Genomic DNA, 15,691 nt, shown 5'->3' on the forward strand with positions numbered 1-15,691 from the left:
TTTTTTTTCTTTCCTTTATTTCTGGAGAGGTATGGTATGGTGGAAAGAATTCTGGATTGGAAATCAGAAGTCTTCAGTTTCAGTCCTGACTGCTAATTCTCAGCATGTGTTCTCAGCTTGTTTCCTTTAAGATAAGGGCGCTAGTGTAGACTAAGATGGTCAAGGTCCTCCCTAACTTTCACAATCTTATATTCTTGTCTCTGGATCTCAGTTTTCTTTCTGGATCTTATTTTTAATAAATATTTTGTAAGAGTCATGTTAGGAGAGAAAAATTAGAGGGAAAAGCCATGGAAGAGATAAAAAAAACAAAAACAAAAAAGAAGTGTGAACATAGCCGTTTTCTTATCTCTGAAATGGACAGGGGACTCCCTTGTCACAAAGGCCTTGTGAGGATGAGATGAGATAACAGGTAGAAGAGTCCAGTACAAATGGGAAACGTTGCCATTCTATGTATTGATGTTTTTATGGTTGATGAGACAAATCCAAGACGCCGAGAGCCAGCGCTCTGGGTGGACAGGAAACAGTTTATTACCCACATGAACACAGATACTGTGGCGCACTGACATACCGTTTGGATATTGTGACACCCTGGAATCCACCCACTCATCCCACGCCCCAAGCACCTCTGCCTTTGTGTTTCCAGGTGGGGCCCCACTCGTGACAACTGTCCCCTTACTGTTGGCAGATGCTCCTCAGCTGCTGATGGCTGGGCCCAGGGCCCTTTCTGTCACTTAGGAAGCAAATGGTTCCTGCTGTCCTCTCTACCACTAGAAAGAAATGTCCTACACGTAGATAAGCAAATACAAAATACGAAAAAGGCAACAAAAAACCGAACGGGCAGTGTCAGGTGGGCTTGAGAAAATCCAGGAATTTCAGATCCTTTTTTTTTTTTTAATTTTTTTTTCCCTTTAGGTTAAGACATTTTAAATGAAGTGAATCTCAGACAGCAAAGCTTCACTGTGTGCTGAGTCTGCTAATAAAAAGGGATTCTGGACCAAGAAGGAGAGGATGGGATGGGGTTAGGGGATGGGGTGAGAAGTGCCCTTGGAGCACCTTGGTGCCCCATGAGATGATTCAATCTTCCTAGAGTCCTGGGCCAGGCTGGAAACCCCGGGACTAGTTCGAGGCTGACCCATCACTATGTCGTGCTGATCCGGCTCAGCTCCTGCCGGATTGCTGTAGGGACAAAGGAAGAAATTGTCTCAGAAGTGGGCAGAGCCTTCCCCAGGAGTCTCAGTGATGGTGTTATAAGAGAGTCTAGTGGGTACAGGGAAGGGGACCAGATTGGGAATCTAGAGTTGCTCAGTGGCTTTGGACAAACCATACCATCTGAGACTCAAGTCTCCTCATATGAAAGATGGGGAGGAGAACAAGGGCACTACTTACCTTACTGGGCCCTTTAAGGGCTTAAACTTGGCAAACTTGACTTGAGCTATTCTAGATCTAAAAGGAACTTCAGAATCATAAGCTACAGGGTCAGGGCTGGCAGAAGTTTTAGAGATTTAGTCCATTCTTTTCATTTTATAATTGAGAAAGTTGACTAGCTAAATACTAGCAGTTATCATTTTTTAACAGAACCCAGAGAGACCTCTGTCTGTACTCCCTGAAACCCAAGAGCTGCCACAGGGTCAGAGAAGTTTGAGCTGATCAAACAGCTTCAGCTACCTCTCTGGGCTTAAAACAACCCCCTTGTTTGTTGTTAATACAGTTTGTACCAGGGGAGAGTAGGGTGGGGCAGGACAGAGAAGGGAAGGAATAGTGGGTGTGTGGAGAACAGAGTTAATAGTTCACTTTCAGTGATTCTTTTCTCTCTGGATTCCCAATCTCTCCCTCTCCCCCTTTTCACTTATTAACTTTTTGAATCAAAGTCTGATATTTGAACAAAGCCAGTGAACATTACTTCCCTTGTCATTCTTCCCCTTTGAGTCCCAGGACCTGACTGAACATTAGGGATCCACCTTGGGAATTACAGAAGAGAAGGGAAATTCCAAACTACTCCTTCCACTTTTTTTTTTTCCTGCATAAGCCAGAGTTTCAATAGCTGTGATAATGGTGTTACTAGTCCCAAATACCTTAATCTAGTCATCCCTTTATTTCTTACAAACAAAAAAAAAACTCAAACACAAATATTTCCAGCTCATACTTATATAGTTGTGTGGGAAGCAGGGAGGAAATGATTTTCCCCATTTTCAGAGGAGAAATTTGAGGCAAAGAGGTTACATGACTTGTTCAAAATCACACATCTAGTAAGGGGAGAGCCAGGACCACAGCAAAATTGTCCTGACCCCCATCTCACTCTCCTTTCCCCTAGGAATGCAGCTCCACAAGCTGTGTCTCCAGCTACTCCGGGCACTGAAGTGGAGAGGGATGCAGCTTCTATAGACTAGGTTTTCTCTGATAGAATGAAGGATTTGGCTAAATAATTCTAGATGGCAACTGTCCTGGCTCTGTCTTAGTCTTGATCATTTTTTTTTTTCCTCCACAAGGGCAGATGTGACTCAGATAAAATTCCATGCTGTATTATAACCAATCGGTCAATATGCATTCATTAAATGTCTACTCTGTATCCCAAACTGATTTCTATAGAATATGGTTTCATAATGAATTGTGCCAATCTTTTTTTTTTCTTTCTTACCAATTTTGCCTTCTGAAATATATCCTACCTGAGGCTGCTATAAGGAAGCTGATATGGGGAATGACCAGCACTGACTAGAGAAATGCTGGGATACCTGGACTCTCTGGAGTTAATCATGTGGCTTTGGGAAAATGACTTCCTCATTTGGATCTTCAGTTTCCTCATTCACAAAATGAGAATTTGCTTTTCCCTGGGCCCACTTGTCATTTAAAATCAAATTTCACTTTTTATTTCATTTCACTTTTATTGAACTCAATAATTTTGATATGCACACCCTTCCTCAATTAGACTGTAAGCCTCTGGATTAGGGGCTTTCTGCTTGCACTCAGGGTTCATAGCAGATTCAAAAATTATATATTGATTGACCTTTTCATTTTCATGCTAATTCTGTTGACCCGTATATTCAGAATTTTAAGCAAAGGATAACTCCATAATGGGGCTTCTGTTCTCCTCTTTCATTAAACCTTAAAGTCTCTTCATTTCTTAGTTTCTTCAACTATAAAATGAGGAATGTGGACTAGATAGTTAAATTCTAAGATCTTTCCCAGCTCTGACATTCTATATTCTATGATTTTAACATCACTCTTACTTCTAAGGCCTTATAGACCTTATCTATATCATATAGATCTTATCTATGTTCTATGATCCATGTCCGACCTTCTGTGGTTCTTAATTCTAAAGTTCCTTCCATTTATGAGTTTCAGTTTAAAAATTCCTTTCAGCTTTATGATTCTGAAGTCTCTTTCATTTCTTTTTGGACTATGTATTTGTATATTATCTATCTACACACATTATATATACACACATATAAAAACATATATTACCATATATAGCATATGTAGCATATGTAGCATATATACATTTACTAATCTGTTTTTATATTGATCAGATTTTTTCTCTGGAATCTTCCTCTTTTCCCATTCCCAAATAATTCATTCCTTTCATTTTTAGCATTCCGTATTTTAAGACTTCCCACTCACAAGGTCTGTAGTTCTTCCCATTTTTGGACCAAACCCTGCCATATGATTTTGTAGGAAACAGATCAAGCCTATTCACCTGAGGCCCAATTTCTATTCAGTAGGACCTGCCTGGGGTCCTTACCATCAATGATTTCCTCTTTGACTTTGTGTAGCTCCCTGACCACTTCCTCCAGTATTTCCTGTGTAAGATGGGAAAAAAAAAAAAAACAATAATAACCCCCCCCCAAAGTTAACATATGGTCACTCATTTCTTTGTCCCACTCTACTTCCCCTGAAAGAATAGTAGCTCTTGATATTGGGGACAGTTTGGGTTTTGTTTCCTTCATCTGAAGATGGGAGGCTCAGGACTAAAGAACTGAGGAATGTCTCTACAGAATGTGAAAGACCCAGGCTAGATCTAGGTGATAAGGGGTTCAGAGTCTCCCTAGGGATTGTTAGCATCTCAGGGCTATCTTTAGGCATCTGGATACTTCCTAGGGGTTGGATTAGGGTAGTTCTTGCCCTTTTTCTTTAATCCATCCTTCCTTCCCACCCTACCCCCCCAAAAAAAGAAGGGAAAAAAATCAAAGTCAATATTGATGGCAGCTTCAAAGAGTCACCAAATGAATGTTGAAGAGGAAGGCAGTTCCTAGGATGGAGAGGATTTCTTGGTTTGGTGTAACAAGTTGATTGCATAACATTTATACAAAAGAACTCCTCTTTTCCTTTGTCTACTTCCTGAGTAATAAGTGACTCAAGGCCTAGTTTGCCAGCTGCAGGCAGTGGGTGGAGCAGGGTGAGTCCCAGTTCCTGAATTTTTCTTCTTTCTCTCTCTCTCTCCCCTTCTTTTTTACCTCTCCCTTTTCTCCCTCCCTTTTTGAGGGTGAATGGAAAGGTCACTTACCTGTTTCATCCGGTCAAAATCTAAGGCATCTAGAGCACCTTCATTGCCACTACCAGCAGGCTTCATCCTAGGAAGGGGAGGGGAGAAGGAGGTAGAGCAGGAGTGGGGGACTGGCCCTCCTTGCACCTCCACTCCCCCAAGACACACTTCGAAGGACCCCTTAATGACACGTGGGCAGCCAATGTGCAGGACCTACATACCCTTCTGTCTGTCCAACTTCAGTGCTCCCAAGGCCCAGTGAAACTCAAATGCTGGCTTTTTAAGTCTCAAGAGGTCTAAACCATACTGTCCTTGTCCTGACTTCTCAGAGCTCCAGGCTTTAGTTCACACTCCTCCTAATAGCTTTACCTTGGTCCCATAGCTAGTTAATGGCAGAGTACAGATGTGAGCCCAGGAATGGTTTGTCATATAGAGTGATGGAACTATAGCCAGGGACTTGAGTTTGACCATCTCTGCCCACAGGTCAGCATCAGTTTCCTCATCTGTAAATCGGGAATACTACTATTTATACCGTCTCCCTCCCAGGGCTGCTATGAGAAAAACAATTAGTAGTAATATCAATCACTAATGGTACTTAATAATTATTAATAGCTCATATCACACTAATAACTAATAGTAATGAATATTTAATATTAATAATTTAACATATATTAGTTATATGGTAATAATATATTAAATTCAATAATTAATAATAGAGTATTATTACTAATATTTAACAATTAATATTGATTACTATTAGCAAAAATCTAGAGTTTGGCTTTGGATTAGGGATCTGGCTTTCAATCCTGCTTTCTTGGAACAACAAGGAAGATCTTGCTTACCTCAACTTGAGACTTTTCGCTTTTATTCTTTCTCTGCTTTCTGGGACTCACCTATAAGACTTGGATCCATGAGGGCTCTGTGCCTATTGAAGTCTGGGAACAATATTCCCATTGATGCTGCCCAGAATTCTCTCTTCTTTTATTCCTAAATCCCAGAGCTATAGAATGATTTCTAGTGCTGGTGTCAAGAGTAAGCAAGGGACTTGGATAAAAGGCTGGGTGGATCATAAGAGACTCTCAGAGCATGGGTTCAGGTTTTTTTATGTTTTGGAGACAGGCCTTGGTGACATTCTATGGGACTGTGTGAGAGATGGAGCTGTGTGATAGCAGATAGAGAGATAGCTGTGTGGCACTAAACACTAGGAGAAGATAAGTTTACTGATTATTTTTCCCCTAAAGTAACTTATTTTAAAAAAGGAAAGAAGACTTCACTTTCTGACAATTAAAAAAATTAGTTGTTAATAGAATAGTTAATGAGCATCTAGGAAAAAAAAGTGATAATTACGAGGAGATCACATTGTGTACAGAAGTCATCAGAAATCAACTTGATTTCGTTTTTGTTGAGGGTTTGACACTGAGATAAGGGGAATTATGTAGATAGTTTGCCTAGATTTTAGCTAAGTACTTGACAATATTTTTTCATGTTAATCTTATAGATAAGGTAGAGAGATAAGGGCTAGATCACAAGGGAATTAGGTGGACTTGAAACTGCTTAAATAGACCTATATAATTAGTGGTTCAAAGTCAGTTCTCCTGTGGAGTGAATGAGAAACCTGGGTTTGATTCTGTTCTGTTTAATATTTTTATCAATGACCTGAATGGAGGTATTAGATAATAATAATAATGATAATAGTAGCCAACCCAAAGTGTTTTAAGGTTTGCAAAACACTTTATATATATTGTCCCAATGTGATGGAAAGCTTATCAAATCTGTTGCAAAACTAGAAAGAATAGATAACATTTTGAATAAAGAGTTAGGATGCAAAATAATAAGCAGCCAAATATGCTATGATGAAATTTAATAGGGATAAATGTTCAATTTCTCAATTATAAGATTTGGAAAATTGTGTGGAATCAGAGAGCAGTTTGTTGGAAAAGCTTGGTGGGGTGTTAGTGAACTCTAAGTTCAATATGTGTCAATAGTGTCACCAAGCAGATAAAAAATAACAATAATAATTTAAAAATCCAACCATCTACATTGAGATGCTACATTAAGAAAGACATAGTCTTCAGGGCAAGGGAAGTTCTTTTTTTTTTTTTTTTTTTTGAGGTAATTGGGGTTAAGTGATTTGTCCAGCTAGGAAGTGTTAAGTCACCAAGGTCAAATTTGAACTCAGGTCCTCCTGACTTCAAGGCTAGTGCTTTATCCACTGTACCATCTAGCTGCAAATTTTATCCCAGTTAGAGAAGATGCTGATGATCTGAGAGCTTTCAGAAGAGAGGACTTAGTATGGTAAACAACACAACATGAGGTTGTATTGAAGGAAACAAGAATATATGGTTGAGAAAGAGAAGATTAGGAATGGGGGCTATAAATGGAAAAAAGATAGCTCTTTGGTAAAAGAGTTTATCTGGCAGACTAGCTCAGCCTGATTCCAGAGATCTGAAATAAAAACAATGGATAGGAAATGCCAAAAGGCAAATTTAGGCTCAATGTATAGAAAAAAGTCCTAACCATTAGAGATGTCCAAAAATGCCTGTGGAGTAAGGAATTCTTTCAAACTAAAGGTCTCACAGCAAAGAGCTGTGAGCAAAGGGTTATATGTCATAGGGCAAAAAATCTTGATTAATGGAGGGATTCTTGTGGATTAGATTAGATGAATCCTTTTAGATTTGAGTTTCTAGTTTCTTCTGAAGATCTTAAGAATGCAGATCTACAATGGACATACTGCTCACTAGTTTCTTTTATTCTTCTCTCACTGATTCTACCAAAGTTATAAGCTCAAAGAGGACAGGAATCCTGCTTTCTTTTTTCTTTTTCTTTCTTTTTTAGCACCTTTGATGGCTTAATAGAATCTTTGCTGACCTAATTTGCATGTTCATGGGCCAATCCTTTCTCCATATTGGGCCTTAGTTTTGGGGACTGTAAAATGAAAGGTTTGGACTTTTGTTGTTGTACAGTCATTTTCAATCTTGCATGACTGACCCCATTTGGAGTTTTTTGACAAAGATACTGAAGTATTTTGCCATTTCCTTCTCTAGTTCATTTTACAGTTGATGAAATTTAGGCAAACAGGGTTAAGTGACTTGCCCAGTATCACACAGCTAATAAGTGTCTTTAAGCCCAGACTTGAACTCTGGAAGAGGAGGCTTCCAGATTTTTGGACCAACACACTCTGTGCACCACCTAGATGCCCCAGAGATTTGAACTAGCCAGTCTCTGAGGCAGGGGGTTCTTAACTACTTTTTACCCTTGGCAATCTGTTGAAAGTCCATCCTTTTTAGAATGTTATTATTTTTTTTAATTGAAGGAAATGCTAATTTTCAATTGGAAATTAGTGAAAAAAATATGTTAATTTCCCTTCTCTAACCAACTTCTTCTGTCCCGAATTAAGAACTCCTGCTCCGAGGGTTCTTTTTCTGAATCTTGTCTATCTATTCCCTGATTGTTCTCATCAAGAAAGGTAACAAGGACTACTTTAGACATAGGATCATAAATCTAGACCTGAAAGGGATCTAGTGACCATCTAGCACCTTTCTCTCCTTATTTTACAGATGAGGAAACTGAGGTTCATGGAGATTAATACTCTTGTCCATGGTCACACAGAGGAGGAATTTGAATTCAAGTTAGGAGAAATATATCCTGAATTTCCATTCCCAATGGCTTTATGCTACTAGCTTCTTCAGGAACTACATCATAAATCTAGAACTGGAAAAGACCTCTGGTTATCCAGCCCAATTTCTTCACTTTTTACTACTAAGGAAACTGAGGACCCAACAGGAGAAGTGCTCATGGTTCCAGAGGAAACAGATCTTCAGCTAGTAGGGGTGGCTATAAAGAGGTTTTATATATAAGAACATGTGGAAACAGAAGCATCTTTGTGGATAACTTCCCATGTAAACATTAGAAATGTTCCTCTGAAAGCAAAGATTTTTTTTCCCCTTCTATCCCTTTCCATCAACCTTGGCTGCCTCTGACTAAATAAAGTGACTTTGGGAATGAGAAGAATGTACAAGAAAAACCCAAGAGGCAAAGAAGGGAGACCACTAGGTTAGTTGGAAATATGAGTGAGAGACCCAACATCAAACCCTTTCTCTGTAACTTTGGTTTCCTTCCCTAGCAGCACGGAACCAAAGGAGGCAGGATACTTGGGTCTGGTGAAACATTAGCTACTATCTTGCTTCAGTGAGTCACCCTCCCCTCTGAAGCCTACTTTAAGTATGAGGGGACTGCACCAAATGATTTCTTAGGTTCCCTTTTGATTCTAACGTTCTATGAAAACCCAGGTGTTTGTGGACATACCCATTCTTGCCCACCAGAAAGGTCTTGTGTAGAATAGAAATGGAGAATAACCCTCCCCAGAGCAAGCTGTTAGAGGACAGACACTGGAGAGATTTGGGAGTGGAAGGAAGAGGTGTTAGTCAGGTGGCAGCACACAAGAAGAACTCCACCTCTCAGAGGATAGGTGGGGTGGGTGGTGGAACACATGGAACAGGCTATTTGATACCTAGTGTGTGGCTGTGACTGAATGGGACTCTTAGCTTCAGGGCTCTTCGCCGATGACGGGGTTCTAAGCAAGGGAACGAGACAAATAGGATTGGAGCAAGGCTTGCTGAACCCCCAAGTTCACCCCCACCCCAAACCAGCCCCAAACTGGCCCTCCCTAGCTTGAGGATGCTCATGGCTCACCTGGAGAGTAATGAGGCTACGGGCTTCTCCACAGAATTGCTTCTCTCCCAGGGCTTCTTCCCAGGATCTGTAGGGTGGGATCAAAGAATGTAACTTTTCTTAGCTTCCACCTTTCCACACTAAAGCCCACTGCTTGACTATGACTCCCTCAGATGCACCAATTAGAATCTGAGAATCATAGGGCTAAAAACCTATGGACATCAGGTCCAACTCCTGTTCATGTCATGAGGTTTGTCTACAATATCCCCAGCAAGTGGTAATCCAGCTCCTACTTCTACTTAAATATCTTAGTTACTACCTCTAGAATTCCACCATTGGACAATACCATTTGTTAGAACATTTTAAAAGTATATTGAATCTTTTAGTTTTTATCCATTTGCACAATATATGGTAAGACTGAGTTACTTCCCAGATCTTCACCCCCACTTTTTGAAATAGTTCCAAATTGCATAAAATACCTGATAGTTAATAGACCAGTCACAATGAAGACATTTATAAAACTGTCTACAAAAGTGAGGGAGGAATATTCATCATTATGCTGCTTCTTTTCATATGAATACATGATTTAAACATAAAGGTTGTATCATTAAAAAAAAAAAACAAAACACAAAACGGGTGGCTATATCCTTGATTAATTGTGATTAGCTAATTATTAAATATGATTAGGTGTGATCAATTAAGTATGTCCAGGGGAAGAAGGAAGAATAGAAGAGATTACAAAAAAATAAAAGGAATAATTTCCATTGATACTTGCAAAACATTTGCATGAATAACCCAACTGTGTTTAAGAATTTGTTTCTCACTGGGTCAGTCCTCTATTGTACAAGGTAAAAGGGGAAAATGCGAATTGGGTGAAAAAGTCTTCACATTATTAATCTCTTAATAAAGATCTGCTATTCCAGTGGTAGATAGGCAATTAACATAAATAAAAAAGTCAAGAACCATAACCCAGTGGATGAGTAATCAAAGTCTATGAACTTGTAGTTCTTTTTTTCTATGTTTGATTGTTTTTTTAAACATTATTTTGTTTTCAACATTCATCTTTGCAAAAACTTATGTTCCAATTTTTTTCCCCTTTTCCCTCTCTCTCCCTTCCCCAAGTCAACAAGCAATCTGATATAGGTTAAATAGAATATGTAGTTTTCAAAAAAAGAATTACAAATAACCATGTGAAAAGTAGTTTCAAATCATTAGTAGTAAAAGAAATTCAAATGAGAATAACTCAAAGTTCACTTCATAACTAGAAAATTAGTAAGGATGAGAAGAATGGAAATGATCAATGTGATAGAGGCTTTGAGGAGACTAGCACATTAATGCATTATTAGTAGACTATGAATTTGTCTAACCATTCTGAACAACAATGTAATTAACAAAATGTCCACACTTTTCCTTTTTTTTTTTTTTTTTTTTCTTTTCTTTTTTTCCCCCTGAGGCTGGGGTTAAGTGACTTGCCCAGGGTCACACAGCTAGGAAATGTTAAGTGTCTGAGAGCAGATTTGAACTCGGATCCTCCTGAATTCAGGGCTGATGCTCTATCCACTGCGCCACCTAGCTGCCCCTATGTCCACACTTTTCAATCTAGAGATATATCTGTTTGGCTAATGATCAAGAAAGCAAAAGATAGAAAACTCCCATATATACCACTTTTTGTTGTAGCAAAGAACTGGAAACAAAGTGGGAACTCATTCGTACTATTTGAACTCAAGTTATTTAAGTAAACATGATAAGTGAATGTAATGAAATATTAGTGCAGTATAATAAGTATACATATTATTATACATATAATAAATAAATAAATAAGGAATTCAGAGAAATACAGGAAAACTTATATGTACTAATGCATGGTAAGTAAACAGAACTAATAAAGTAGACAATGTAAACAGAAAAGAACAGCATAGGAAGGAAGAAAAAAAATAAGTGCCTATAATGTGCCAGGAATTATGCTAAGCACTTTACAATTATTATCTCATATGATCCTCACAACAACCTTAAAAAGTAGGTGCTATTATTAACCCCATTTTACAGATAAGGAAACTAAGGCAGATAGAACTTAAATGATTTGTCCAGGATCACACAACTAGTATCTGAAACTGGATTTGAGTTAAGGTCTTTCTGACTCTGGGTCAGTGAATCATCCAGCCAAACCAAAACTGAATTAAAATATACTAACTTAGCTTAGCTCCAAAGAAAAGAAATAGTGCTCTTCCCCTCTTTTTTAATGGTAAATAGGAGACTAATGGTAAATAGAGTAATAGGGAATGCAAGATATTGTCTTTGTTTTCAGACACAGTATTGGTTAGGTTGCTCAACTTAAAAATCAAAACAGAACAAATCACGTACCACTTTGTTCCAAGTAAAGTTTTGCTGGTTGAAAGAGATGGATATATTTGAAAATAAATGTGATGTATAACCAGTTAAGAAATCTTGCACAAATCACTTAAATTTAGCGCTCTAGGCATTTCTCTAGAACTTGAAGTTACTTACAAATTGCTTGATTTTATGGGGAAAAAGTTTCTTTATTGGGAAATCTCTATAAGCATGAGATATAACAGGCCTTGGACCATATTTCTATTTCCCTATCAGAAAAAGACAAAAACTTGACAGAATTCAGTTGAAGTTCCTAGAGTACTAAATTTAGTTTTATTTATAAGTCCAGTGCTAATAAAATTTTAAACTAAATGTATATTAGGAAACAGCTTCATTAGCATGAAGTAGAACATTTAATCAGTAGGCACATTGGTAGTTTAGAGGATTTGAAGGTAAGGCTATCCTTAAAGACAGTTAACAAGCTATATGTCATGGCTGTTGACTCAACCATCATCCTTAAACAGACCCTTTTCAATAATATGGCTGGCCTTGAAAAGATTGGGCTAAATTTTATGGATGATCAAAAAGGCATTAACTAACCTAAATATATATTTTGAATAGTCTCATGTTTATATATATATTTCCCATTGTACATATTTGTTTTCTTTTGGTAAAACTTATTTTTGTAAAAATCAATACCAATAAATTTGTTGACATTTCTTAAAAAAGAAAGGAAATGTGATGGTAAAACAAAAGACAACAATGAAACTTAAGCCAAAATTAAATAAACATGGCAGAAAGAATAGAGTTTTGGAGTCAAAAGACAGGTTTAAATCCTGGCTCTACTCCTTAGGAGTAGAAAAACCATTTATTTCCTAATGCTGTTAATTTTCTTATCTGTAAAATGATAGGGTTGAATTAGCTGACCTCTAAGGAAATCGTCTAGTTTTAACATTCTGTGATCATCTGATTTTGTAAGTTGGATTCAAGCTGTGATCTCCATCCTCCTTGATGGGATTCTATGTTCAGTGAGTCAAAATGCCTTCCCATATCTAACATTCTAATGAAAATGAAGATTATATTTCAACTGAGGTCCTCTTATAATGTAGACCCTTCCTTCTGGAGCTTTTAAAGAATCCACCTTGAGGAGAGAGCCAGTTCTTAGATGGATTCTCTCATGAAAGTCTCCATCAGACAGAATACAGGGTTTGATCTGGGGCAAAAGTTTCTGTGGTCAACTAGGTTTGTGCTTACCTGAGGCATTTGGTGGCTGTCCAGCCCCTCGGGTCCCTGGGGAAGGTGAGGTGCTAGATTCTTCCTGTAAACAAAATATAGGACATCCTGTCAGTGCCTGGATGCTGTCAGCCTTAACTATTTATATAAATGAATAATAAGAGGCCAGAACCTTTTGGATGTCTTGTCAAGGACAATAATAGCAGGTGGTTCTCTGATGACCTGAAAAAAAGGATACCTATAGACCTTCAGGACTGTTTCCTTCCATGAGGAAGTATGGAATAATAGAGAGAGCCAGCCTCAAAGCCAGGAACAACTCGTTTTTGTCCTTTGACACATATTGTGTAGTGAACCTGGGTAAGTCCTAACAATTTCATGGTCATTGTTGTAATCTTGGTGCTCTCAAAACTGTGAATTACAGAGAAGGTGCTGACTTATATTGGTTGAGGGCGTTTCCTCTCTCAATAATATCCAAATCCCAGTCTGTAGATTGCAAGGCTGAATCTTATCTAAACCATTTTTTAGTCTCTACTTCTCAACATCCCTCAGCTGGTGATTAGTTAATGGTTTCAGTAACTGAACCACTGCCTCAAGGACTGAGTCTCATATCTTAGGTTTGAAACTCAATGCTTTTTAAAAAATCTAATTAATTTATTTTTTAGGTTATATATGTACATTTATTTTTTTTACACATTTCCATATGAGTCATGTTGTGAGAGAAAAATCAGAACAAAAGGAAAAAAAATCATAAGAAAAATAAAAGAAAAAAAGGTGAAAATATATGCATTGATCCCCATTCAGTTTCCATATTTCTCTCTGAATGCAAATGGCATTTTCCATCCAAAGTTTATTGGAATTGCCTTGGATCACTAAATTGCTGAGAATAGTTGATCATCACACAATTTTCTAATAAGCCATGATCAAAGAGCTTACATTCTAATGAAAACTAAAACGTCATTCAGACTTTTACTTTGTGAGCACTCCTTAACCGAAGCACATCATAGTTCTTTCACATTTTTTTCATCTTGTGTTCTTGTTCATACGTTCCCATTCATGCTTCATAAAGAACTAAAGGAACCAGCTTTATGAGGTCTCTCTGAGCTTTCCTTTGAATTGTAAATGTACTACTTTCACTCCAGCTGTTCATCTGTCATAAGGCAGCTAGGTGGTTGCAGTGTATAGAATACTAGGCCTTTAATTTTTTGTTGTTTTTTTTTTTTCCAATTTCATATAAAGATTAACAACATTCATTTTTGTAAGATTTTGAGTTCAACATTTCCCTCCCTCTATTTCCCTAAGACTCCCTAAGCAAGCAATCTTAACCTGAGTTCAAATCCAGCCTCATATACTTACTGGCAAATCTGCCTCAGTTTCCTTACCTATAAAGTGGTGTTAATAAGTACACTTGTCTCAGAGGGGGTTGTGAGTATGAATTATCCTGATACATAGAAGATACTATATAAATGTTTATTCCCTTCTTGGTTCTTCTCACTTATATAACTTGGTCATCTTTTCTGATCATACATATTTCATTAATACAATGTCATTTATACAAGTCATTATGTTGCAGCCTCCATATTGGACACAAACAGGGTACAGAATGTTCAACCCAAACACACCCAAAAATATGTAAAAATTTTTGTAATGGCAAAGAATTGGAAAATGAAAACTCAATAAATAAAAAGCTTTAATTAAAAAAAAAAAAAGAATGTAAGTTCCTTGAGGGCAGAAGCTTTTTTCACCTTTTTATTTGTTTATTTTATATTTCTGAGACCTTATTGATTGCTTGGAACTTAGGAGTAAATGAAGGGAATAAGAATTTATTTAGAGCCTACTTTGTGTCAGACATTGTATTAAAGTGATTTTCAAATATTATCTCATTTGATCAAATAATAGTAAGGGCTTAATAACATGCTTATTGACATATATAATTATTTCAATACAACAGTGATTTCTGTACTGATGAATGTTGATATTTAGGGATTTTAAATGCTGTTTCTTTTTCTCTATATATAATATTTATATATTATAAATGAAAATATAAATATATAATCATCTATATATTTATAATATATTTATGCATATAATATAATATTTCTCTAAATATATACATACTTACATACATACACATATACATACATAGAGAGAGAGAGAAAGTGGGGAGAAGGGAAGACACTAATAGTTTTGTGAGAAAGTACTCCTGGTGGAATTTGGTGGAATTTGACTTGAAACTCTGTCTCTCTCTGTCTGACTCTGTCTCTCTCTTCTTGCTCTCTTCTCCTTCTTCCCTCCTTTCTTCCTTCTCTCTCTCTTTCTTAGGGGATAAAAAGCATGTAACAGGACCATTAATAATCAAGAGGGAGCCACCAACAAACACTTAGTGCCTGCAGACATCGTACCAAGGATAGCATGAATCACCTGATAAAGTGTCTATAAATTGTCTTTGAAGTACTCCTGTACTGTCTGGAATATAAAGGAAAAGCTGGCTTCTAAAAGGCAACCCAGAGTGAAAGAAGTAATTTGAAAATAAAAATTAATCATGATCCTTGTCATGGATCCACCCCCAGAAACAGTTTCTCTCCTGCTGATCCTTTTGAAATCATCATTTGTGATCAAATTTGCCTGGAGTAATCATATACTCCCAGGAACACTTTGCATTTTATTTGTTTCTCAGCTTCCTCCCTGATTTTGGAAGGAGGGGGCAGAGTTGAGGAGGAAGGGGATTTTGTGCTACTTCAGGAACTATGCTTTCAGAGCTAAAGCTCTTAGTTGATCTTTTGGTCCTTTTTGAATGTCCTAATATCTAAGAGGGGCACCATTGCACTAGACACAGCACTGTTCTGGGAATTAAGGGGCCTGGATTTCTGTCTTATCTCTGTTACCATTCACAATGTGATTTTAGGCAAATCATTTCTAAGATCTCATTAGTCATCCATAAAATGAAAACAACTGAACAAGATTATCAAATCACGTCCCAGATTT

At 37.5% G+C, this 15,691-nt stretch overlaps 1 protein-coding gene across 11 annotated transcripts in view; it reads right to left on the bottom strand.

Annotated features, from left to right (window-relative positions):
- Positions 1-504: 504 nt before the first annotated feature.
- The window catches only part of EVL (Enah/Vasp-like), a 253,911-nt gene continuing 238,724 nt past the window's right edge, over positions 505-15,691 (bottom strand). For 3 of the 11 annotated variants that reach the window (XM_074291302.1, XM_074291300.1, XM_074291301.1), the window contains exons 9-14: positions 12,731-12,794; positions 9,170-9,236; positions 8,988-9,050; positions 4,499-4,565; positions 3,692-3,794; positions 1,006-1,176 (exon numbers count right to left, since the gene is read on the bottom strand). In XM_074291302.1, coding sequence (XP_074147403.1) covers positions 1,139-1,176; positions 3,692-3,794; positions 4,499-4,565; positions 8,988-9,050; positions 9,170-9,236; positions 12,731-12,794 — 402 coding nt within the window. In that variant the 3' untranslated portion in view covers positions 1,006-1,138. Of the gene's footprint in view, positions 1,177-3,691; positions 3,795-4,498; positions 4,566-8,987; positions 9,051-9,169; positions 9,237-12,730; positions 12,795-15,691 lie in introns of all 11 variants that reach the window. The other 8 variants (XM_074291303.1, XM_074291304.1, XM_074291305.1 and 5 more) reach the window with 7 other exon arrangements.

This window comes from Sminthopsis crassicaudata, chromosome 2 (genome assembly GCF_048593235.1).
Source record: "Sminthopsis crassicaudata isolate SCR6 chromosome 2, ASM4859323v1, whole genome shotgun sequence".
NCBI lineage: Eukaryota > Metazoa > Chordata > Mammalia > Dasyuromorphia > Dasyuridae > Sminthopsis > Sminthopsis crassicaudata.